Consider the following 25024-nt stretch of genomic DNA (forward strand, 5'->3'; position numbering starts at 1 on the left):
GGTTTAATCTCTCTTTCGCCGCCTGCGTGAATTATAGGAGGTTGGTTAATCCTTCTGAGCCAGAATTCTCGCCAGGGCCGAAGCGATGTCGATTTCGTCTTCGTTTCGATTAATCTCACTTAAAATCCCATACTCTCTCCATTGCTCCAATCTCCCCATCTCCAAAATCTTAATTTCATGTACACCTCCAATTCCCCCGAAGCTCTCACTGTTCAGATCAGTCTCAATCCAAAGACTACCCACTAAACGCCCTTCATCCTCATCATCATCGTTATCATCTTCCTCTTCCTATGTTTCTCTACAACCCATTGAAGAACTCCCGCCAAAGCTACAAGATATCGTGAAGCTCTTCCAAGCCGTGCAGGAGCCGAAGGCTAAATACGAACAGCTCTTGTTCTACGGCAAAACCCTAGCTCCTCTTGATACCCAGTTCAAAACAACTGAGAATAAGGTTCAGGGGTGTGTTTCTCAGGTCTGGGTCAGGGCATACCTTGATGAGGAGAAGAATGTTCGATACGAAGCCGATTCGGACTCGGTGCTCACAAAGGGACTCGCCGCCCTTCTCGTTCAGGGGCTTTCAGGTCGGCCTGTGGAGGAAATTGTGCGGGTTTCGCCGGATTTCGTAGTCTTGCTTGGGCTTCAACAGAGTTTAACGCCTTCTAGGAATAATGGTTTCTTGAATATGTTAAAGTTAATGCAGAAGAAGGCGTTGCAGCTTTATGTGGATGCTGAGAAGGTTGCTGATTTGGTCGGTGAAGGTGGGGAGAAAAACACGATTGCGAGCTCAAATTTGGTTAGTGGTGGTGGGGATTTGAGCAGTGGAGTGAGTTCGAATTCTAGCTCAAATTTTAGTATTGGTGGTGGGGATTTAAGGAATAGAGCCAGTTTGGAACGGGGTTCATATTCGAGCTCAAAACCAGGTACTAAGGATTTGAGTTTGAATTCAGGGATGCAGCTGGGGAAGAGAGGGCATCGAATTAAGGAGAGGTTGGAGAGAGAGCTTAGTCCTATTGAATTGCAAGTTGAAGATATTTCTTATCAGCATGCAGGGCATGCGGGTGTTAGGGGCAGTGAGGGCGAGACACATTTTAATCTCAAAGTCGTTTCAGAAGAGTTTGAAGGGAAGAGTCTGGTCAAGAGGCATAGGATGGTTTACAACTTGTTGCAGGAGGAGTTACAGTGTGGGCTACATGCATTGTCAATTGTTGCAAAGACACCTTCTGAAGTTAATGGTGGATGAAGTGTGGCCGTGACAAGAGGTTCCTTCGTTTTCCCTTTTATATAATCTTGTAAGCGTCAAATGCGCATCGTTTCTTCAGTTTATTGATAGATTTGAATGTATACTTATTTGGAATATTGATTAATTCGGAACATCATACTTCGAATAATTGAAATACATAAATGAGTTCTACTTTGGTGAATTCTTGAAATGCCTTATTATATTTGTCTTCAACTTTGCCATATGTTATGCTATATATAGACCCAGTTATCATAAGTAATAGTTTCTGAATATTGTATTTACAAATCACAGGATTACTAAGATTTTTTTTGTAAGGGTGATTTTATAGTTGTAGTAGGGATTTGACAATGACCTATTATCTTAAAAATCCCTTACTACACCCTACTTAGGATTTTATACTTGGGATTTTTACATATTACTCTTAAAGAGATGGAATTTGAAAAGAGGTTTTGGGGGTCAAAGTCCCATATCGAAATACTCGGGAGGATCCTAGATTCTCAATCCCAAATATTGTTAATCATAGAGATGGATTTAGTACATGCGTTTTAGAATGCACAAGTTTAAATGAAGTTCCACCTTGAAATTCCTCGTCTATAAAGTCCAAACCAACTACAAAATCATAGTCGTCAAATGCACAAGGCGCATTAAGGCCTATAGGATACCTCTAGACGTGGGGCGCAAGGTGAATGTAGAATAGCTAAATTATTGAGTACCAAGCATGGTTCAACATAAAGGGGCTCAAAGTAGCTTTGTCTGAGAGGAAAGAAGAAGAAGAAGAAGAAGAAGAAGAAATACTAATGATGGACTAGTTCTATGTGAATGCTTGGGTTAGCCCCATATGAAGAAGAAGAAGAAGAAGAATGCTAATGATGGACTAGTTCTATATGATGGACCAGTTCTATATGAATGCTTGGGTTAGCCCAATATGAATGCTTCACAATAAGTCTCTCATTCAAAAGAGGAGTTACTTGTCGTCCCATGCCTTGGTCAATGCATTCATGCTTCATAATAAATATCTCATTCAAAATAGGAGTCATTTGTAATAAATTGAGAGTTTATTCCCTCATTAAAGAGAGAATTGTTTTTTTCCCCTATTGGAATTAAAGAGTTGACCTCAAGGAGAGTTAATTTGCATCCCTAATTTGAGGGAGAATTGATTTGATTTGAGAAGGAGTTATTCTTGACTGGGTGTGTATATAGATGCTTTTGTGGGTCTTTGGAAAGTGTATTAGAGAACATAATATCATAGATGCTCTTGTATTCTATCTCTTCCTAATAGTGAAATTCTCTTATAATCTTCTCCTATGGATGTAGGCTATAAGATATCAGTTCTCTTGCATTTCTCTTTTTAATTCACTTATTTTCTCTATTCTCATACTTGCCGATCCTAACAAATGGTATTAGAGTGAAGTTCCCAATGGCTTCAACTTCGTACCTACGTTGAGAAATATGATGGTTCCTACAGTTTTAATCTTTGGCATGTAGAAATGCGCGATGTCTTGACCTCAAAGGGGTTGGTGTAAGTATTTCTGGGAAAAAAGGAAATGCCGAGTACTTTGACAAGTGATCATGAGGACGAGATGGATGAAAAAACTTGACGGCAATATAATTATATCTTTCAGATACTGTTTTGAGAGAAGTACTCTTAGAAAAAATTGCTGCCAATTTATGGTTTAAATTGGAGTCTCTATACATGACAAAGTCCCTCACTAACAAGTTATATTTGAAGCACTGCTTGCATATGCTATAGATGGTAGAAGGTATGTTCATGAAATCCTGTGTAGATGAATTTACTTCTATTGTTGTAGATTTGAATTCAACTGATGTCAAATTTGAAGAAGAAAATCAATCCCTTTTATTATGATGTTCCTTACCCCTTCCCTACAAGCATTTTAGAGAAACCTTCTTATTTGATAGAGATACCATTTCTTTAGAGGATGTTAAAACTTCATTATGCTTTCGTAGCCAGGGGAGGACCATGGAAAAAAATTCAGATCGCTGATTCAAATTAAGATCTGGACATGCAAATAAATTTTGTATCTACTGCAAGAAGAAAGGGCACATAAAGACAAAACTGCTGCAGATTGAAGAACAAGTATAGAGAGAACAAACAAGGCCAAAATCAAAGAAATAATGAGAAAGAGGCTGAGGCAAATGTTGTCCGCAACTAATCTGAAGGTGCTAAATTTGTTCTTTCCATCACCAGTTATGCATGTTTAAAGATCACTGGGTGATGGATTCAACATGCTTGTTTCATATGTGTCCCAATAAAGATTGCTTTTACTTATATGAATCAATCTCTAGTGGGATTGTATTGATGGGAAACTACGCAACTTGTAAAATTGTTGGGATTGGAACGGTACGAATCAAAATGTATGGTGGTGTTGTGAGAACTCTTATCGAAGCTCAGCGCGTTCCAAATTTGAAAAATATTCTTATTTCTTTTGGGGCCCTTGATTCCAAAGGGTGCAAGGAAAGAACTCATTTTCTATCAAATATCAAATATTTCGAAAAATTTCACTCCGCTGAAGGTGGAGTTATGAAGGTCAGCAAAGGTGTCATTATTTTAAAAGCAAAGAAATTACCTCCTAATTTATATATTTTGCAAGGTGCTATAGTTTCAGGTGTTGCTATTGTTACTCAATCCTTTATGTTAGATTCTGATATTACCAAATTATGACATGTGAAATTGGGACATATGAGTGAGAAAGGGTTAATCTTACTAAGCAAAAGACGTCTTCTTTTTGGTCAAAGTACAGGTAAGATGTAATTATGCAAACATTGTGTGTTTGGAAAATAGAAGAGAGTCACTTTCAGCATTGGCATTCACAAAACCAAAGGTACTTTGGACTATATACATTCTGACCTTTAGGGATCCTTTTGTGTTCCTTCTAAAGGTGGAGCTCGATACATGAGAGTCACTTTCAGCATTGGCATTCACAAAACCAAAGGTACTTTGGACCATATACATTCTGACCTTTAGGGATCCTTTTGTGTTCCTTCTAAAGATGGAGCTCGATACATGCTTACCTTCATCAATGACCACTCAAGAAAGACCTGGGTGTTCTTTTTGGAGTATAAGAACGAAGTGTTCAGATTTTTCAAGTGACGGAAAACAATGATGGAAAACAAATTGAAAAGGAGGTCAAGCGACTTAGAATTGATAATGAATTGAAATTTTGCTTACACGAATTTGAAGAATTTTGCAAAAATGAAGTCATTGTTAGGCATAAGACGGTCAAACCTGCGCCACTACAAAATGAGATAGTTGAGCACATGAACATAACCCTCTTGGAGAGAGCTTGTTGTATGCTTCTAAATGTTTGATTTATTGAGGGATTTTTGGGCATAGGCTATTTCTACTACTTGCCATTTTATAAATCACTCTCTAGTCTCAGCTTTAGAGTTCAAGACCCTAGAAAAGGTATGGTTTGGTAGATCTATTGATCATTCTAATCCGAAAAGTTTTGGGTGTCCTACCTATGTGCATGTTAGTTAAGGGAAATTAGAGCCAAGAGTCAAGAAATGTATTTTTCTTGGTTATGCAACTAGGGTGAAGGGTTATAGACTTTGATGTCATGATTCCAAATCACCCAGTTTATTATTAGTAAAGATGTTATTTGTGATGAGACGATTATGCTTAACCCAAAGAAGGAGAAAGATACCATTGTAGAAGTTAACCAAATCAAGAATAATATCAAGAAAGTGGAGATAGAAGATGACACTTCCCCTTTGCAGGAAACAACTTCTAGTCAGATTGGCTTTGTCGAGAACACTAGTGAAGTAGAAGAGATGCCACATGAAGAATCTTATGGCATTCCCAAACATAGGCCTAGAAGAGAGATCAAATTACCTTCAAGTTATAGTACTGTTGTACAATTTTGTCATTATAATCCTATTGCTTTGGCAATTGCACAAGGAAGTTAAGAAACTAATGAAACTAGAGAACCTATAACATATTCATAATCAATTTCTTGTGTTTATTACGCTAAAGTAGTTATTGGCTATGCAAGAGGAGATTGAGTCTTTACATAAGAATCACAATTGGGAATTAGTAAAGCTTCCCAAGAGGAGGAAGATTGTAGGTTGTAAATGAATCTTCAAGAAAAAAGAAAGTATTCCAGGAGTTAAGGATGCAATGTATAAGGCATGGTTAGTTGCTAAAGGTTATAGTCAAATTGTAGGAGTAGATTTTAATTATGTTTTCTCTCCTGTTGTTAAACATGCCTCTATATTTGTATTATTATCTTTTGTTGCTATGCATGATGTGGACTTGGGGAAAAAATTTTCATGCATTAGCCTGAAGGTTTTTTATTGATAGAAAAGAAGGCCATGTTTGTCTGCTAAAAAGATCATTATGTGGATTGAAGCAATCTCCTTGTCAGTGACTCAGTGGTATAAAAGCTTCAACTCGTTTATGTTGGACATTGCTTATTTAAGGAACACACTTGATAGTTTCCTGTACTTCGACAAACATAAAATTAATTAATTAATTAATTTATTTTGTTGATGAAGTGCTTATTGCTTCTAAAGATAAATTTGAGATTAGCAAGGTAAGAACCAACTTGCTAGGGAATTGGAATTGAAAAATTTTTGAGCAGCAAAGACGATTCTTGTCATGGAAATTCGTAGAAATCGAAAAGAAGGATTGTTGTATTTGACACGAAAAAAAATATGTTTAAAAAGTTCTAGAGTGTTTTGGGATGACAAATGCCAAGTTAGTTAGCACTCCACTTGCTGCTCATTTCCAATTGTTAGCTATTTCATCTCAACAATTAGACATAGAAAGTAATTACATGTCGCATGTTTCTTATTTGAGTGCAGTTGGAAAACTAATTTATGCTATGATTTTGTATCAGTCCAAACATTTTACATGTTGTTAGTGTTGTGAGCAAGTAGATGGCTAATCCAAGTAAAGAGCATTGACAAGCGGTAAAATGGATACTTTGATATCTAAGAGGTACATTTGATGCTTGTTTAGAATTTGGAAGGCATAGGTCCAATGCTATTGGTTATGTTGATTCATATTTGCTAGGGGATCTTGACAAGAGAAGATCTATTATTGGCTATGCGTTCACTGTCAGAGGATGCGCCATAAGTTGGAAGGTAAGTCTACAATATGTTGTTGCGTCATCCTCTACCAAGGCAGAATACATTGTTGGAAATATAATAGAAGGAAAAACATTTACTGATAAAATTAATATTAAATAAAAATACAAATACTTATCAGAAGTTGAGGCATGGAAGGACCATTGTCTTTAAAGCCAATTTCGCGCCTACGAAGAACATTTCTTCTTGCCTATAGTCATTGCGCGCACAACCTCTAGGATTACTCAGTTGACTTAGTTTTGTGTGCACTCACAAACACTAGAGCGATAGGAGATATAGTGTCATTTAGTTACCTAACAAAATATAAATCTCAAGAAAGAGTAGAAGATAAAATTACTTAGAAGAAGACAAACTGTATCTTGAAATGAAGCTAGATCACAATTTATATAGATAAAATTAAGTATAACTTCCAGCATCATAAATACAAAACCGTTAAAAGTAGTAGTTAATATTTTAAAACGTTAAAACTAATATATTAAATTTAACGTTTAGTTAATTAAAATAAAATCGACGACTGTTATATAGTATTTATTAAATATATATATATATATATATTTTAATTTGAAACATCCAACATAAATATCATATATATATATATATATATTTTAATTTGAAACATCCAACATAAATATCAACTTACATGGCCATAACAGAGGTAGTCGAAGAAGCTATTTGGTTTAAGGGGTTTGATTGGCGAGCTTACATCTTGTTGGGACAAGATTATAGTTCATTGTGATAACCATGGTTCTATTCATTTGACTAAGGATCAAATGTTTCATGAAAGAACAAAACATATTGAGGCTTGGACTTAATTGGAATTTTTTAGTTTGTGAAATATGCCCATGGGGGGCATAAGATAGAGAAGATGGAAGAAGAAAATTATCATCCATATGTGATTGGAAGGGGAGATTTGTTAATGATGGACCAGCCCCATATGAGAACTAGCTCCATACAAGTGTTTCGCAATAAATCTATCATTCAAGAGAGGAGTTACTTGTCTTCCCATACCTCAATGCATTCATGCTTCACAATAAATCTCTCATTCAAGATAAGAGTTGGTTGTAATAAATTGAGAGTTCATTCTCTCATTAAAGAGAGGAGTCTTTTTTGTTTTTTTTAATTGGAATAAAGAAAATTAAATAGTTGACCTCAAGGAGAGAGTTAATTTTCATCCCTAATTTGAGGGAGAATTAATTTGATCTGCTAGGGAGTTGCTCTTGACGGGGTGTATATATAAATGCCTTTTTGGCTCTTTGGAAAGTGTGTCAGAGAGCATAATATCTTAGATGCTCTTGTATTCTATCTCTTCCTAATAGTGAAATTCTCTTGTCATCTTCTCCTGTGGATGTAGGTTATAAGCCGAACCACTTGAATCTTGTGTCAATGCTCTTGCATTTCTCTTTTATTATTCACTTATTTTCTCAATTATTGTACTTTCCAGTCCTAAAAAAGAAGAAATCAGAAAAAAGGGAGAACAAAGCATCAAAGGAGGTGGTTCTAGCTCCTCTGCTATGAGTTAATGCATAGCATTGGTGCTTTGCATGCTTAAATATTTGTCACCAATAACAGGACGTTAATGTGGGTTAAATGATGTGGGAACATTTTTTCCCTATTACATGGCACATATTTAAGCGTGCAAAGTATAAGTGATATGCATGATTTCATAATAGAGGAGTTAAAGCCAAAAAGGGAGGCCACCTCTCTGACTGATTGGAGCAGGTCAGAAGATGGACGTAGAAGAGGAAGAAAAGAAAGAAGAAAAGACTGAGGGCTGCAGAAGAAATAAAAAAAAAGAAAAAAAGAGAGGAAATCATAGCACCAAAAGAGGTGGCTCCAGCTCATCTGCTATGAGCTAATGCATAGCATTGGGGCTTTGCATACTCAAATATTTGTCACTAATAACAGGATGTTAATGTGGGTTTAATGACGTGGTACTGTTTCTTGCCTATTACGTGGCTCATATTTAGGCACGCAAAGCATCAGTGATATGCATGAGTGTGTGGTAGAGGAGCTGAGGCCAAGAAGGGGGCCATGTCTCAGGCTGATCAGAGCAGGCCAGAAGTTGAAGTAAAAGAGGAAGGAAAGAAAGAAGAAAAGTAGGCTGAGAGCTGTAGAGTAAAATTTTCAAGAAAAAGTGACAGAAATTTCAAAAAGAAGGGTGGAGGGAGAATGAGGGAGGGGCACAGCAGTTCTCTCTGAGCAGCCAAATCATTGATTTTTGTTGATCAGGAAGGAGTAGAAGAAAATGGTGACAGAAAAGAAGAAAAGAAACACGAATGCTTTATTACTTGGTTTATCACATGTTGATGGATTCTGGATGAGTGCTTGATTGTAGTTATAGAATTGGCCTTAGTAATCTTGGATTGGCCTGTGACTGTAGCTCTGCCTATCTCATGGGATACTGAGGATTTAAAAAAAAAAAAAAAAAAAAAGGGTAATTTATTTTATTTTTCCAGTTCAAGAGGATATGGCCTTGCTGGGAGTTGAGAATTATTAGATACAAGATAAAATAAGATATTATCCACTGCTTTTCACATTTCTTTGTACTTTTGTTTTTTATAATCATAGACACAAATTATATGGTTGAGATTGAAATAGGAAAAAAATATGTGAGGTCAAAATGCATGACCACTGCGCCTTGTGCCTCTCTGCGCCTTGGATCGCCTCAGTGCACCGCTTAAATGTTGCCTTGTCTGGACCTGCTGTATAAGGTGCAAGCTCCATCACTCCAGGGTGCCTCATGCCAAGGCGCACCTTTGACTACTATGTGCGGAATTGGAAATCTAGTAGTGTAATAAATCTTCTTTGGTTGCTGCTTTGAACGGATCTGGCTTTTGTTTATCCTATATTACCAGTTACTTCTTGTATTGGGAGTTCTATGTTTAATTGTCTATGAATGTACTTCAATTTATAGTCAGTATAAAGTCAAGGAGATGTCTTGAAGCCTTGTTCATCTCTGTTGTTGTTTGAAGTTCCAATACTTTTTGTTCTTGCAATTTTTGTCAGAATCTAAGAGGAAGCAGTTTTGGCGCTCAATATTTTTCCTTTTGATAGCACTGTATTTTTGGTTGATTTATTTAACAAATTTGTTGGTTGTTTTGAGATTTGATGTATTCTGTATATGAACTTTGGGACTCTGTTCCACTTCATTGATGTGATTTCCTTAACAAATCTGTCAATGTTTTTATCTTTGAAAGATGATTGAGATTTGTTATTGTCCTTGACCTTTCAAAGTCAAATGGCCTTCTGTTCTCATTTTATTTATTCATTTTTTATTCAATTAGGATTTACCCCGTTCCCATTTGTTCTAACTTCTAAGCTTTATTTGGTCTAAAATTGTCACAAAATGGTGCTTTGAAATTTAGTTGGACATCTATTCTACCACATTTTGTATATTGAATTTCTCTCTCTCTCTCTCTCTCTCTCTCTTCCTTCTTTTTGACATCTAAAAGTTTCTGTACTCCCAGATTTATCTGTGTTTCCAATGGGACATCATATTTGTTTTTAAATGTCTATAAGGGGATTGGAGTATTGCGCCATCAATTTAATGGCCTGTGATTATGCTGTTCCATCTGGTTGTTATCAATCGCCAAAATTTTCTTCATGTCAAAAGCCTCATTTTATATGCTTCTTTGTTTTGAAGAACACCAAATGGAAAATTGGCACTCTTTATGTTCTCAAAAAAATAAAAAAATAAAAAAATTATGGTCATAGATTTAGATATGGCCTAGAGCACAAAAGGTGTCTAGGTGATGGCTTTTGCAGGCCTAGGCCCGGTGTAGCATAGACAATGGCTTTGTGGCATTTTACTATCTGAGCAACTGAGTCTACTACCAGAATTTACTTCTTGTATCTTTTAGGTAAAAAATAAAAAATATGAATTATTATGTACATAGTAGGATTGCTTACCATTAAAATGAATGTAAGCAAGTGTTGGGTTCATGGTTCAAATATGAAAATTTGATTTCAAATATTGTACTTCAAATTTAGGATTTGAAATGTGCAACTTTGGTAATCTATTGTATTAAGATATGGCCGAATAGTATTGATGTAGCCAGCCCCATATAGCATTTGAGGCGGTGTTGCACTACACAATTCATGTCTTAATATTTGATAGTTTTTCCATTTGTTGCAGATAGTCCAAAAGGCTGTGGGTCAGTGAGATTTAAGGTGAGGAATGAAAACTAAGGTGTAGTCCCAAGAAGGGGGGGGGGGTGAATTGAGTTTAAAAATTTTCTTTTAATTCCTTTTAAGAATCCTCAACCTCTTTTACTTCTTTTAATGAATTCTTGACTTCTTGTTAATTTATACAATTCACAACCACACAATTTATTTAACCAATCAAGTAACCAACCAATCAATTTTCCAATCAACCACAATATCCAAACTAAGATATAAGATTCAGCTTTTGTTTGTTTGTAGCCCTGTATATATGAAAGTTTGATTCAAGCCCTGTGGTTAATGCAAACCCTGTGATAATGAATTTGCTTTCCCAAAATGAAGTGCAATATAAAATCCAGTTCTCTTTCCAAAAGTTTAGACATTAAATAAACTTTCAGTTTAAAGAGTCTTTGAGTGTTTCACCAATCAACGTACTTTCTTACGGTTTCCGCAAAGTATGGATCAACCAACGTACTTCCTTTCGGTTTCCGCAATCCCAAAAACAAATTAAGCTTAAGTTTATTTAATATTAAATCCACGTAGTGTATATGATTTTAGGAATTTAAAACATCCACGCAATTTATATATGCTGAAAGTAAGGAGAGTAAGAGAAAGAGAGTGACACTAGGTTTTTACGAGGTTCGGCTTATCCCCAGCCTACGTCCTCGCCTTTGGCAAACCACTAAAGGATTCACTAAACTTGTTCCTTTTCCGGGCAGAACAACACTGTTACACACTCCTTCAGTAGGATAGAGCCCGTCTCTCCAAGTGATATCCCCTCACTCGGTCACTCCTTCAATTAGGCTAGAGTCCGCCTCTCTAAGCGATACCTCATGCTTAGCCAACGATCCAAACACTTTGAATTGTCCAAGAACTACAAGAAATATGAAGTAAACACTGCGTACAAGAACACTCTAAAAAACAGAGCAGATTAGTACAATATTCAGCACTTATGTACTTAAAGAATTTAAATATCAAATATGAAATAGAATTGAAGTTCAAGTATAGAATTCACCAATATTCTTCTTAGATGAGGATTAGCAGTAGGAATAGATTAGGAAGATCAGCTCTTTTAGAAATTCAGCAATATCAGCTAGGCAAAGATTTGAGCAAGAGAGAACAACTGGTTTGCAAGATAGCTTTCAGCAGATTTTTCAATTCCTTGGCTCTTGGTATAGTTTGATTTGTAAAACCATGTATTTATAGAGGTTTTAGGAAGAATTTCCTTATTCCCCACGTTGCTTGGAGTGTCCACTAAGTTTTTATAACGTTCACATTTGAAAAACTAATTTTTAAAATTTTCCTCTTGAAGTTTAAAAATTTGAAATCCCGTGAAGTTAGTCGGCTGGGTAATGTATTTCACAGGATCAGTCGGCTGGACAGGCGGCTGAGGCATTTCTGTCTGCCAGAAATAAATTCAATTAATTTGTCAGTCGGCTGGCTCAACCACGTTCAAAAATGTCAGTCGGCTAGACATTGTCAGTCTGTTGAGTAAGGTCAGTTCATTTGGTCAGTCGGCTGGGCAGTTTATTTAACCGTTGTATTCTTGTCAGTCAGCTGAGTAAACCCAGTGTAATCTAGTCTGTTGGCTGACCAATTCATTTTTCTAGTTTTTCATTTTTAGTTTTCAAAATTAGTTTTGCTCTCTTGCTTTGATCTTTCATAAAACATTTTCCGGGGTTTTAAAATAGGTCTCTAAGTTCATAAATATCCCCTAAAGAGTTTCAACAATATTTCAAAAGATATTTAAAATATGAAGCACTTACATAAAGACTTCTAAAACTTTGAACATTCTTGGCGCTTGAGTCTTCATGCTTGTCTTTTCTTTGAGCTCTCTTTTGCTTTGCTTTCTTTTGCCTCTCTTGCTTTTCTTCAAGCTTTGATATATTTTTAAGCTTTCTCTCATAGTCTTCAAGCTTTGATATACTTTCAAGCTCTCTCTCATATACTTCAAGTTTTAAAATATCATCTTGAAATCCATGCTTTAAGCTTCATATGATCAACCTTATTTAAAATATAAGCTTTTAGCACATTTTCTTTCTTAAACCCTGAAATATCATTATTCAACCAAATATGTTAAGTTTCTCTTGTTTGTTAGCATCAAAACAAGATGTTAAGCCTTGTAAGGCCAACAAGGAACTTCATTGTGTATAGATATATGAAATTCTGATTCCTCCATATGCTAAACTATGTGATGGTGTGATATGCATGCAAGGTGTTAGAGTTTTTGAATATTTGTCTCGGGGAGACATTAGATGATTCCTATCATCTAGTGAATACAAATTATGAAAAGTTACCGATTCACAGCTATGATGTGGGTGAGATTATCTATGCTTTTCAGTATGACAAGCTGTACTTTTAATCTTTTGTTAGTTGTTAAACCTTTGTGCTGTGGGCTTTATGTTCTGAAGTATGCTTTGAACACACCTCTGACTGGCTTCCTACAAAGCCTCTTTTCATTTGTAGGATCCTATATTACACATGTTCCCCCCCCCCCCCCCCCCCGGCCAAAAAAAAACCCAATTTGTAGCTATTAGGTATTTGTTGAGTCTACATCTATGTCCAAAGGTCCTTTGCAAATCATTACTTCGAAATTGCGTTGAAAAAAAACTGATAAAGTGAATACCTTCTTACTTGTTAATTTACCTTCGCTGTTTTTACAAATTAATGCAAGCTCAAATATCTCTACATGTTTTTGTTCATTACTGTAATGAAGTCGGTTTATTGTCATGAAAGGCAAATTGTAGTTTAGACGCCCTGTATCTACACAAGTGTGACACTTGTGTTTGTGGTCCTTCAGCACAGGTCTCTTTGTTCTTGTCTTGCCACTAGGGTAAGTGTCATAGGGTCTAAGTTTTCTCACCAATCCTTGACACTGTGATGACACCAAATCCTGCTTGGTTAAGCCAATAACGCACAATCAAGTTCGTTGGTTAATTCTGCAAGTGTGGTGAGAGTATGACATACTCAAGGCAAGAACTTTGCAGGGGCAACACCTCCCAACCTTTATTTTTCATTCAAGACAAAGTATACATAGTCAAGACATGTGCAGGAACATTAACCACGAATTTCCCACTTCCCATGTCACACCACATGTTGACTTCGTATAGTTAACACCCCTAATGGTCTAACGTCAGCAATTGACAACCCCAACTACGTAGGCTGTGCTGGATGCAACCAGCATTTGCCAACGGGGCATAACCAATTATGTCTATATTTTTATGGCTGAAACGTTGCCATATGCCAACCCCACGATATAGCCTCTAGACAAGTGTGCATATAAGCCACTACAAGGAAAACTGTTAAGTAACCGCTCTGTCAGCATGTCAACCCCCTGCTGCCTTTGTCATTGACACTACACATAGTCTGTCAGTCAACCCCTTGTGGGATGCATGATTTCTCTTTGACCATGACATATTGTCACGGGCCGACTATTTTCACTCCTTTGTGAAAGGGCCGTGCGGCACTAGCTAAAACACTCTTGTTTAACTAGCTAGCCTATCGTTTACCAATATTCATCCACAAAATACTTTCATTAGCATTCAATCAAATAGCAGCGGAAACAATAAGCAATTATGAAAGCAGTGGCAAGCAAGCAGTAAACATTGAAGCAACGCAACTCATTAACACCACCTTTGTTGACATTGTGTGTTTAGCGAGGGAAGCAAGTAGGCTAAACACGTTGACAATACAGTTAATGAGTTTTACAAGACTGATGAACACTCACCCTCGCATGAAGAGGTCTTTATGTAAATATCATCTTGACACTAGGAAACATCAAAGTGACGGAGGAGTCATATTGCCTTATTTGGCATGCAAAGAAACTACTAGTAGAAAATAACCTTACACTAGTATTTGATGGAAACCCATCCCTAGCACACGAGACAAGTGGTCATAGGCAAGCATAATGCCCTGAACAAGCTTAGCTCGTGACACTCCCCCAACTTATGCGGTCGATGTCCTCATGGATTTTGGTGCTTGGTACACTTCAACTTGTCCACGAACGGTTACGTATCTTCCGCAGAAATCCAGTTGATTTCTTCATCACCAAGACCTTTCCACTTCACTAGGAACTCCTGCTGCTTCTTCCTTGAGGATATGAGTTCTCTGTCTGCAAGGAAATATTTAACTTCACGTCTGTTAGGTGGCACTATCTTAAACTTCGCTCTGCTTAAATGACTTCTGCTCAGATCATTGGTGCCGACATTGAACGTCTTGAGGCAGCTGACGTGAAACACATGATGCACTTTCATCCAGTTGAAGTGCTGTGGTCTTTTTCCCTGATCTGCCCACTTCTTCATTTGCTTAGAAGCTTTCTCCAAATAGGCTCGGGCAATCTCTACATTCTGTCTCTAGGTGAAGATGTACGCCCTGGGACCCTTTCCTCCATGTGGCTTGCCCACCGTGTGAGGTAACAGTGGCTACTGGCCTGTAACAAGCTCAAAAGGGCCTTGTTGGTTGTTGAGCTCCTTTGGGCATTGCAACAAAATGGAGCCACATCAAGTAGTTGCACCTGTTGTCGTTGATGAAATGGCGCAAGTACTTTTCTAGTAGCCCATTGAATCTCTTCGTCTATTAGACACTTTCCCATGGTTTGGACGGTACTGGTAAGGACTCCCACAACCCTACAATCTTCCTCCACTCCACCTTGTCTTGCTAGCAAGTGAGACAAACTCGGGTATAATCAACCACATCATCCCGCATGTGTGGCCAATAATACCTCTGCTTCAGTAGTCCTGTCATTCGAGTCATTCTCCACGAATACCCCTCAACGAACTTCCTGTAATCGTTGGCAAGGCCAAGAAAGGAACACAACTCCATTTTCGTGGGGATCTTCCATTCATGAATCATCCTTACCTTCTCCATACCCCTTTGGATACCTTGTTCAACCACATGACCTAGGAATTTGTTGCTCCGCTGAGTGAAAGAGCACTTTTCATTCTTCACCTATAGACTGTTTTCCCTCAGCCTGTCGTACACCTTCCATAGATGCTCTTCATGTTTCCTCTGAAACAACACTGATGCTCCCAACGGTGCTTTGGAAGGGTGAACACATCCCGCTTCCAACTCATCAAGCTGTTTCCCCAACTCTGCTGACTCTGGAGGCGCCATCCGACATGGCCCTTTAGCAGGTGGTTTCACTCCTGTCAACAACTCGATTTCATGCTCCATAGTCCGTCGCGGAGGTAATTTGTGAGGCAACTTATCCGACATCACCTCCTTGTACTCATCCAACACCACTTGGATGGTCGTAGGCACTAGCTCTTGGCCTACTACTTCATCTACCACCATCGTGGCTAGATATGTGTGCTCACCTTTTCTCAATCCCTCCTTGAGTTGCATGGATGAAAGTGACTTCCCATCGTCGCCTTTCGTTGCAACGACTTGCACCATGCACTATCTTCCATCAGACACCGAGAACCAGCGGAAGGCATCAGCACTGCCTTCGTATCCCTCAGGATTTCTATTCCCAGAATGATTGGAAAGTCATCCAATGACACTGCTATGAAATTTGCATGACCTTCCCACTGCCCAAGCTTCACAATCACTTGCTTGGCTACTCCCAGAGTAGGCTAGGTTACAGAATTAACTATTTTCATGCGTCCTGTATCATTCTCTAAGGATAAGTTGAGTCTCCATGCTTCCAGTTGTAAAACAAAATTATGAGTAGCCTCGGTATCTACCATAGCACGGGTACTCTTCCCATTGATCCTTAAGTCCACAAATATTAATCCTTTTGCTCGTGTAACTTTCGGTATTTTTTCTTGTTTTTCCAATGCATTCACCTGCTGCATTGCACCCACCCTCGGGGCATCATCCTCTTTTGCATCACTTTCCATCATTTATCTCAAAGTGGAAGCTTGTAAGGCATTGAGTAAACCCTTGTGTGGGCACTCACTAACTTTGTGAGGGCCTCCACACAAGTAGCATGAAATTTTACTCTTCCCCTTACCATTGGGTGTGTTGATTCCTTTAGACGACGAAGCTACCTTTGAGGTTGATACTTTATAGTCAGCTCCCCCACTCTTGGGTTTGTCTTTCTTGAAAGACTTTCCACTGTTTTCTTCTCCGTCAAACCCTTTGGACGAAGCGGGGTTATTCCTAGTGTAGTTAGTCAAGCGTTTAGCAGCAGTTTGTGTAGTAGACAAGTCTTGAACTCTTTGTCTATGAAGTTCAGTTCTTGCCCACAGTTTCATCCCCTCTAGAAAATAAAACAACTTGTCCTTCTCTGACATGTCACTGATATCCAACATCAAAGCAGAAAATTGTTTCACGTATTCCCTGATTGACCCAGTATGCTTGAGGTCTCTCAGCTTTTTCCTAGCATTGTACTCAATGTTCTCAGGAAAGAATTGGGCCTTGAGCTATCTCTTCAAGTCTGCCCAACTATCCACTACACAACGTCTAGTTTAAATTTCATTGTACTTGGTACGCCACCATAGTTTAGCGTCACCAACCAAGTACATGGTCGTAGTATCCACCTTCACATGTTCTGAGGCCATCCTCACAGTGCGAAAGTACTGCTCCACATCTAACAAGAAGTTCTCTAACTCTTTAGCATCACGCGCACCCCCATATGTCCTAGGTTCTGGTACCTTGATTTTGCTAACTCCCAGAGTGTTGGAGTTCCCCATAGTAAGAACCATTAGATTCATCTTTGCATCTAGATCAGCCATCCACGATTGAAAAATTTCCACTGTATGCCGAAAGTCTTCTGACATGTCACCAATCAAACTTGCTTGATGCTTTTGTGATCCCACCACTTCATCAACTAGTTCCCTTATCTGGGCCACCTTTGCGGCCACAGTGTTGGCTGTTGCCTCAGCCCATGCTTTTAGCACGTTGATTCTCTCAGCATTGTTTGGTGGGTCACTTACCAAAGCTTTCCAAATCTCACAACGAAGGTAATTGAATTCACGTAGCGACTAACCTTTGCTCTGATACCAGGTGTCACGAGCCGACTATTTTCACACCTTTGTGAAAGGGCCATGTGGCACTAGCTAAAGCACTCTTCCTTAACTAGCCAGCCTATCGTTTACTAACATTCATCCACGAAACACTTTCATTAGCATTCAATCAAATAGCAGCAGAAACAGTAAACAATCATGAAAGCAGTGGCAAGCAAGCAGTAAACATTAAAGCAACGAAATTCATTAGCAACACCTCCGTTGACATTGCGTGTTTAGCAAGGGAGGCAAGTAGGCTAAACACGTTGATAATAGCTAGTGAGTTTTAGAAGATTGATGAACACTCACCCTCCCCTAAAGAGGTTTATATGTAAATTTCATCCTAGCACTAGGAAACATCAAAGTGACCGAGGAGTCATATTGCTTTATCTGGCATATAAAGAAACTACTAGTAGAAAATAACCCTACACTAGTATTTACATGATGGAAACCTCTCCGGAGCACATGAGACAAGCGGTCATAGGTAGGGGTGAGCAAACGGTCGGTTCGGCCAAATTCGGGAAATTAACCGAATTAACCGAAAATTTCGATTAATAAATGCTGTTAACCGAACTGCCGAACCTCACCTCACCTCACCCGACCGAATTACCTTTTCGGGTAATTCGGTTAACCGAAATTATTTGTAATTAATTGCTAAAAATAGTATATAATTATAATTAACTGCGGAAAAAAAGATGGGTGAACATGTTGGGGGACTGATTTTATTTTACCACAGGGACCGAAATAGCTAGGGAATGCTTCAAAATCTAGTAACTCTACGACCATGAGAAATCTTTCTTCCAACTCACCTCATTGCTACTGAAGTAAATCCCATCCTCCATCACCAGCCAAAAGCATTTCTTGAGATCGAAACACCAATGGTCGTCTCGGTGAACCCAAAACGCCTCGAACCTCTTCCTCCGACGATCCCATTTGACGGTGCATGAGAATTGGACGGTTCCCAAGAAGTCAATCCGGCGTCCCCAGCTGAAGCCTGAACTCTTCCCCTTCCTGCAGTGCCCCCCCCCCCCCCCCCGGCGGCCAAAGATCATCCTCCTCCGACAAACACCATACCACCAGCGAAGTTGAAGAGTTGGTCCTGAACCTGTTGGTCATGTGAATCTCGTACTCCGTGCCTTGGGAATACTCTGGTTGCCTCAGCGCCATGAAAACGATGCACAGCGCCAAGCAAAAACCCTAGCCCTCTGCTCCGCCCTTTTTCCCCCCAAGCCGAGCCCCATCCCTTTAACATATAATAATTTATATTTAAAATTAGTTAATTAATAATTCGGTTAATCGGTTAACCGAATTAATATGTTTTGTTAACCGAATCGAAACCCGATTCACCGAATTTTGGTGAAGCCCAACTGAACCGATTTTTTTACCCAAATCGAACCGACCAATTTTGGCCGGTTAAATCGGTTAATTTGGTTTTCCCCGAATTATGCTCACCCCTAGTCATAGGCAAGCATAATACCTTGAACAAGCTTAGCTCGTGACGCATATCCACACATGAACACGCACCTTATGACATTGAGGCACTTGACATGTACTCAGAGTTAAGCATCTGGGTGCACCATTCAAGATCAGCCATTGTAGCAAAGTTGTCAAAGACCACAGCCTCCAACCATGTCCATCTCTAAACATATTATGTTCTCAAACACCTTGGATTCTTTGTGCTTCCTCCTATGCAACATAGAATGTCAATCCTCCAAACCCCACATGACTAGCCATCTTTTGATATTGCTTTGGCATATAAGTTAACAACATCACGTGCTTTGGCATTATCAAAGTAATCAAGGGTCTGCCAGTGAGCCAGTCTGATATGATATCACTAGGAGATGAGTTCAGACTTCTCTGTGATCATTGTATTTCATTTGCATATGACTCTAGTTGGTCATTGTTATAGGATCAATTAGCATTTGTTGGCTAACCATAAAATTAAAAGTGGAATGGCAGGGCACCGTTATTGAATTATGTAATAATTAAAGAAGGAAAGGTGTTGATAGGAAACTGACAATTCAATCCCATCACAGATCTCCGACTAATCTTAACATTATTTGGCTCAAGTCTTTTGGACCTTGAAAGTTTCACACTCATAAAGCTTAGGTGATGAAACGATGCTTCTCATTTAGGCATAAGCTGCTTGTCATGAAAACACCCAATTGTTTCAAAGCTGGTTAGTGACAGTGTAGTTCCGTGTTAAGGAAATGAATTTATTTGAATGAAGTTCTTTTTGGCCTTGTGGATTATGTGCTGCTTGTTTATGCCTGTATGGGGTTTGAACCTTGGTACATTTGATTCTTGAAATGAGCTTTTCTGATACCCTGTGTGGTTCACAAGTTAAGCAGGAATGCTATAGGTACTGCCTTTTATGAGCATATTGATAGGGGCTATAAGCAAAACTATCAATGAAAAACACGGAATAAAGTCATAAAGATCGATGGCTCCACAGTGGAGTTGAGGTTTAACAATTAGTCCCTTCTCTTGAACCATTACAGCCTTCAAAGAATTCTGCTGTATTCAGGGTATATAACACGAGACAAATTGTATATGAAAAATGCCTTCCAGATCTCTATCCAGACAGAGGGAATTAACAGGAAAATAAAATGGAAATTGCATTTTCATCTCTTTGTTTTGCAGCTTCGAGTTACCAGGGTACCAGTTGGTGGACCAGTCATCTCTAGTTGACATCTTCCATGCAACCAATAAGAAAAATGAGTTACACCGAAAGAGGCTTTCACTCTGAAGTTTCCTTGTATATAATACGTTACCCTGTAGCTCTGCACTTGCTTCTGAAGCTCTCCTGCAATGTTATGTGGCAGATAAACCAGGCTTGAAATCAGGTGAACTGATTCCAATCTTGTCTCTCCTGGCTTTTGTGTGAAAGGCTGAAGTGCTTGAGTTGCTATGAGCTTGTCATGAAAATAGAGCTGTATGTCCACATACTCAAACCTCACAGTGATTTTCCGATTTGGGTTGGAGAAATTTGCGATGAAGGTAAAGTCGCCATTGAAGTACTCTGGCGAGTCAAAGTAGATGCTGCCGAGGCTTGCACCAGGGGTGTCGAAGGACGGGTTTCTTGGTTTGATGTCAATGAAAATGATCAAAGTTGCAACCCCAAAGAAGATGAGAAGAAGGCTAAACAGGAGGCACACAACTGAGCAGCACCACACAACTGGGTTGGTCCGGCGAGGTCGCCGGAGTATTGGTTGCTTTTCTAATTTTCTGCAGGTGCCAAGATCTGGCTTTATTATAGATTGCTTTGATAGGAGTATTTGGTTGAGAGGGGCTGGTGTGGTTTGCTTTTGGAGTTGGGGTGGAGGTGGGAGGGGAAGCATCTTGGGTGAAGAAAAACAAACCTCTTGAGGAAGGAAATGTTGGGGAATGGTGGATGTGGGAGTCTCTCTCTTTTTTCTTTAAATAAACTACGAAGTGGATTGGATTAAGGAAAGCAAAGAGGGAAAGAAGCTTTTGATTGAAGGTAGTGGGACCAATGTGTTGGTCTTGAGATTGGCAAAAGGGGGTGGTGGTGGATTTAAAGTTGGGTCTGAGTTTGAATTGTTTTGCTTTTGACACTGTTCAAGTGCTTACAGAAAATGCAAAAGAAGTGCCTGTGGTTCAGGGTTCATCTGTGCTTTTTTGTTGGGATCTCCCAAATGGTGATCCACTGATCTTGTTGTGATCAACCAAACCGATGACTTGGATTCTGGTGCATGTTGATTGATGACTTAACATCATCCCCGTTGGTTTTGATATGTGCATTCTGTATTAGTTTCTTGCAGCGATTTTTAATTTGCTGGGTATGAGATAATGATGATGATAATATAATATGATTAATGCAAAGTAGAATGCTTTTGGAATGATGGCCCGAAAGTTGCAGAATATGATTATTAACAAGGAGAATTAATTAATACAGGGTTATGTGCTGCCCATTTTTGGTCACCAGGTGATTACTTCATGTGGTTATTATAAAAGAAAAACAAAAGATCTTGGAAGTAAACTTGAACATGCAGAAATAAGAAGGCCTTCCACTTGTAGAGCTTGGAGTTCAGAGCTGAGCTCCATTCTGCCGCTGAGCTTTTTATTTACAGTCATTTGAAAATCATATTCATGGTTGCTAGAGGGTAATACCATGTGTCTGAAATAATGCATCTCGGTTTGTTTTATTTACTAGATTAAATGAATATTAATAATTTTGCAACAATTATTCTACTAGAACTCGAGCAAATTATTGAATTTCATAATTGAAAATTTAATATTTTTGCAAAATTAAAATAGAAACTTGGTAAAAGCTTATGTTCCTGCGTCACTGCGAGTCATCAAATATATGGTTAGTAAACAATGTATATGACAAGAAAAGGAGGCATGTGTTTTTTTGGCAGTGGGGGGTTGAGGGGAGGGGAGGGTAAATTATTAAAATTGTCATTAAACTTTTAGTTTAGTTTTATTTTGTTAACTTGGCCATAATTACTTCTAATTTTCACGCCAAACTTCTATTTCTATAGCAATCCAACCATCCACCACCATTTCTTGCGCTATTTTACTATAAGAAAATGAGTAGGAACCATGTCACTGCGCGCGCGCTCCCGCCGGGGGGGGGGGGTGTTATATAAGAGATTTCTTTTTGCACATGTCTGTTTACCTTTTTCCTAAATTCTAACTATACTGGAAATGAATCCTTATTTTATATGCATGATATTAATAAATATAGGATCAATTTGCAACATATTTAACATCTAAAATACATGCACATGAAGGAAGAAGTCCTCCAGTATAACTTTCCGTGCGAGGCCTACTGGGGCAGTTGAGCCTCCTGCTTTTCTCACTTGGCAACGTGCAATGGAGTTATTTCCCAAAGGTATGTTATGTTACATAATGTCAATGGCAACATTTTGTAGTCCCAAAATACCAAATGGGTTCAATGTGCATAACAACATGCTCTCATGAACCTATGCCTTTAAGCCTCATTGCTCACACAAGGGTGAGAGAATTTTTTGGGTGAAATAGAAAAGCACTTTGAGCATTTTGTGTGATTGTTGTAAGTCCTTAAAATTAAAAGAAAAATTCTGTTAAACAAATATAAGAGTTGTCATGCCTCTCGGTGTGATTGTTGTTCAAATGCCAAGATTGAATCTCTAGATTATGTGTTTTGCACAGGATCTTTTGGAGACTTTAGACTTGTCGATGTAGAGTTAGGATGGAATCAATTCATGATTCGATGAGAACTATGTGGCTTGATGTTAAATATTGGATGAGATCCATTTTGGACAAATTATCTAGACGTGCACGTGCTTCTTGCACGGATATTGCAGTCCTTCATGGTTTAGATATTTAAGTAAAAAATGTGAGAGTTCGTATTCCTTGTGTAGTCAGATGGTGTAAACCCGGGATAGGTTGAGTTAAGTTGAATGTGGATGGAAACTGTAGAGGTAACCCAGGTAATTGTGGTGGTGGAAGCGTGATAAGAGATGAAAAGTGATTATTTATAGCAGCTTTTTCATCATTACTGGGTTATGGAATCAATAATATGTTTGAATTGAAAACGATTATTATAGGGATTAATCTGTGCAAAGATCTTGTGTTTGATCAAGTGAAGATTGCTTGTGACTCTGCTTTGTTGGTTCAGTGGATTAATTTTGGGAAGTGTTCGGCTTGAAACTTATGAGAATTATGGGAAGAGTTTGTGTTAGCATTGAAAGACATACATTACAAAGTGGAACAAGTGTATAGAGAGGCGAATCAAAGTGCGGATTTCTTTACCAAGCAAAGTGACTCTGGTATATCTCGATCATATAGTTGTCAAGATAATCTTCCACAACAAGTTAGAGGAATGATTCGATTGGATTTGTTAGGATTTCCTTCCTTGTGCTCGTCATGCTTTGTGCTGGTGTTTGTGAAGGCTATAGTGGATGGTTTATTTCTCAAGACCTTCCGGAGTTTTGTTAGTTTTCCACTTATAGTTGTCTAATTCTTATTTATTTATTTGGTTGTTCATCATTAGTTTATTGGTTTTGAATAAATTGGTTAAGTCAGTTGGAACCATAGTATTCCTTCGCCATAAGTGAGCGGTTTTCTAATAAAGATAGGAGGTGCCGCCCTCTTTTACCAAAAAAGGAAAAAAGAAAAAAAAAAAAAAGAGTATTGAGTGACTAAAGAAATATTACCAAAAAGTATAAACTGTCAAAATGAAAATGACAAAGTAAATGACTCGTATGACATTCCAAAGATAGATGAAGGGATGAAAATATTCATAGTTTGAAATAACACCTATAGAACATAAGCCAATGGGCAATTGTTTGAACATTTGCAATGTAAGCTAGCACGCCAATAGCGTAAACTAGTTATTATTAGTAGTAGTAAAAGGGGAAGATGTATGTATTAAATAACTTGAAATGAGATAGTAAGGATTTAATAGCCCTTAATTCGTTGAGGAAATTGTCCAAATCATGTAAATCAATGAAGAATGATTCATAAAATTGACCTTATCTAGTGGGATTTAAGACTTCATTTTTTGTTGTTATTAATAACAATATTATTGAGAACAAGGTAAAACTAAAAATAAAAATATTCATATAAGATGGTATTTCCATTTCAATTTTTAGACATGAAATATGATGGTGTTTGAAGTTCTTTAACATTCTGTTAAAGAGAGCTTTTTTGGTCACCTATAAGTGATACTATTTAGAGGCGAGACTAGTTTTACAAATATAAGAAATTTTATTGACTATTTTGTAATTAAAAAAAAATATTAGAAGATAATCATTATTAATTAGTATGTATTACAACATATTAATTATTGATGAAACATAATTCAACTCTTGTATGAAAATGAAAAATCATCTATTAATTTAAATTAATATTTTAAAATTAAAAATATTAATTTAATTAATAGTATTATTTTAACATAAATTAATATGATAATCATATGTTATAAATATACATTAAGAATGAGATTATTGTTAATTAAAAAATAATATTACATTATTTTTATTTTATTAAAATATTATATTTTAAATTTATATACATTAGAAATAATTATATACTAGTTTATTATGTATTATAACATATTAAATATTAACATAATATAAGTCACTTTTTGAATGAATAAAAAGAATTATCTATAAATTTACATTAACATTAAAGAACCATATATAAATTTACATTAACATTAAAGAACCATGAATAAAAAGAACCATCTATAAGTCAACTTGCTGACTTCCTAGCGGTTTGGACGCCCGAGGTGTTTTGAAATCAAGGGTTCGATCATCCGACCTCTCATAGTGATTTTCATTTTAAGTTTAATTTTACTTCAATTAATTCCCCTGATATTTTAAGTGATGTTGTGGACCTTCTTACGTACAAGTGTTGGGACCTAGGGTCTTTCTAAGACCTTTTTAAGTACGCCAAAAAATCTGGCGTCGATCGATCGAAAGGTGATCCCTAAGGTCTCTCTAAGGTCTTAAACTTATAGATCTTACATGCATGATATGCAAATTATTATAGCCATTTTTTAATTAAAATTATAGTCCCAAATAGAAAATATATTGAATAAATATGTCACGTC

General features: G+C 37.7%; 2 protein-coding genes across 2 annotated transcripts; one reads left to right on the forward strand and one right to left on the reverse strand.

Annotated features, from left to right (window-relative positions):
- LOC131168041 (sufE-like protein 1, chloroplastic/mitochondrial) lies at window positions 1-3640 on the forward strand. The gene is made up of 2 exons (XM_058127215.1): window positions 1-1289; window positions 3206-3640. Exon 1 carries the CDS (start codon window positions 86-88, stop codon window positions 1238-1240), a length of 1155 nt encoding a protein of 384 aa, XP_057983198.1. The 5' UTR covers window positions 1-85; the 3' UTR covers window positions 1241-1289; window positions 3206-3640.
- Window positions 3641-19883: 16243 nt separating this feature from the next.
- On the reverse strand, window positions 19884-20898 carry LOC131168052 (uncharacterized). The gene has a single exon (XM_058127227.1). It carries the CDS (start codon window positions 20796-20798, stop codon window positions 20082-20084), a length of 717 nt encoding a protein of 238 aa, XP_057983210.1. The 5' UTR covers window positions 20799-20898; the 3' UTR covers window positions 19884-20081.
- Between the last annotated feature and the right edge of the window lie 4126 nt (window positions 20899-25024).

This window comes from Malania oleifera, chromosome 1 (assembly GCF_029873635.1).
Source record: "Malania oleifera isolate guangnan ecotype guangnan chromosome 1, ASM2987363v1, whole genome shotgun sequence".
NCBI lineage: Eukaryota > Viridiplantae > Streptophyta > Magnoliopsida > Santalales > Ximeniaceae > Malania > Malania oleifera.

Coding starts and splice junctions, on each gene's coding strand:
- LOC131168052 (XM_058127227.1), bottom strand. CDS start 20,798: ATGCTTCCCCTCCCACCTCCACCCCAACTCCAAAAGCAAACCACACCA.
- LOC131168041 (XM_058127215.1), top strand. CDS start 86: ATGTCGATTTCGTCTTCGTTTCGATTAATCTCACTTAAAATCCCATAC.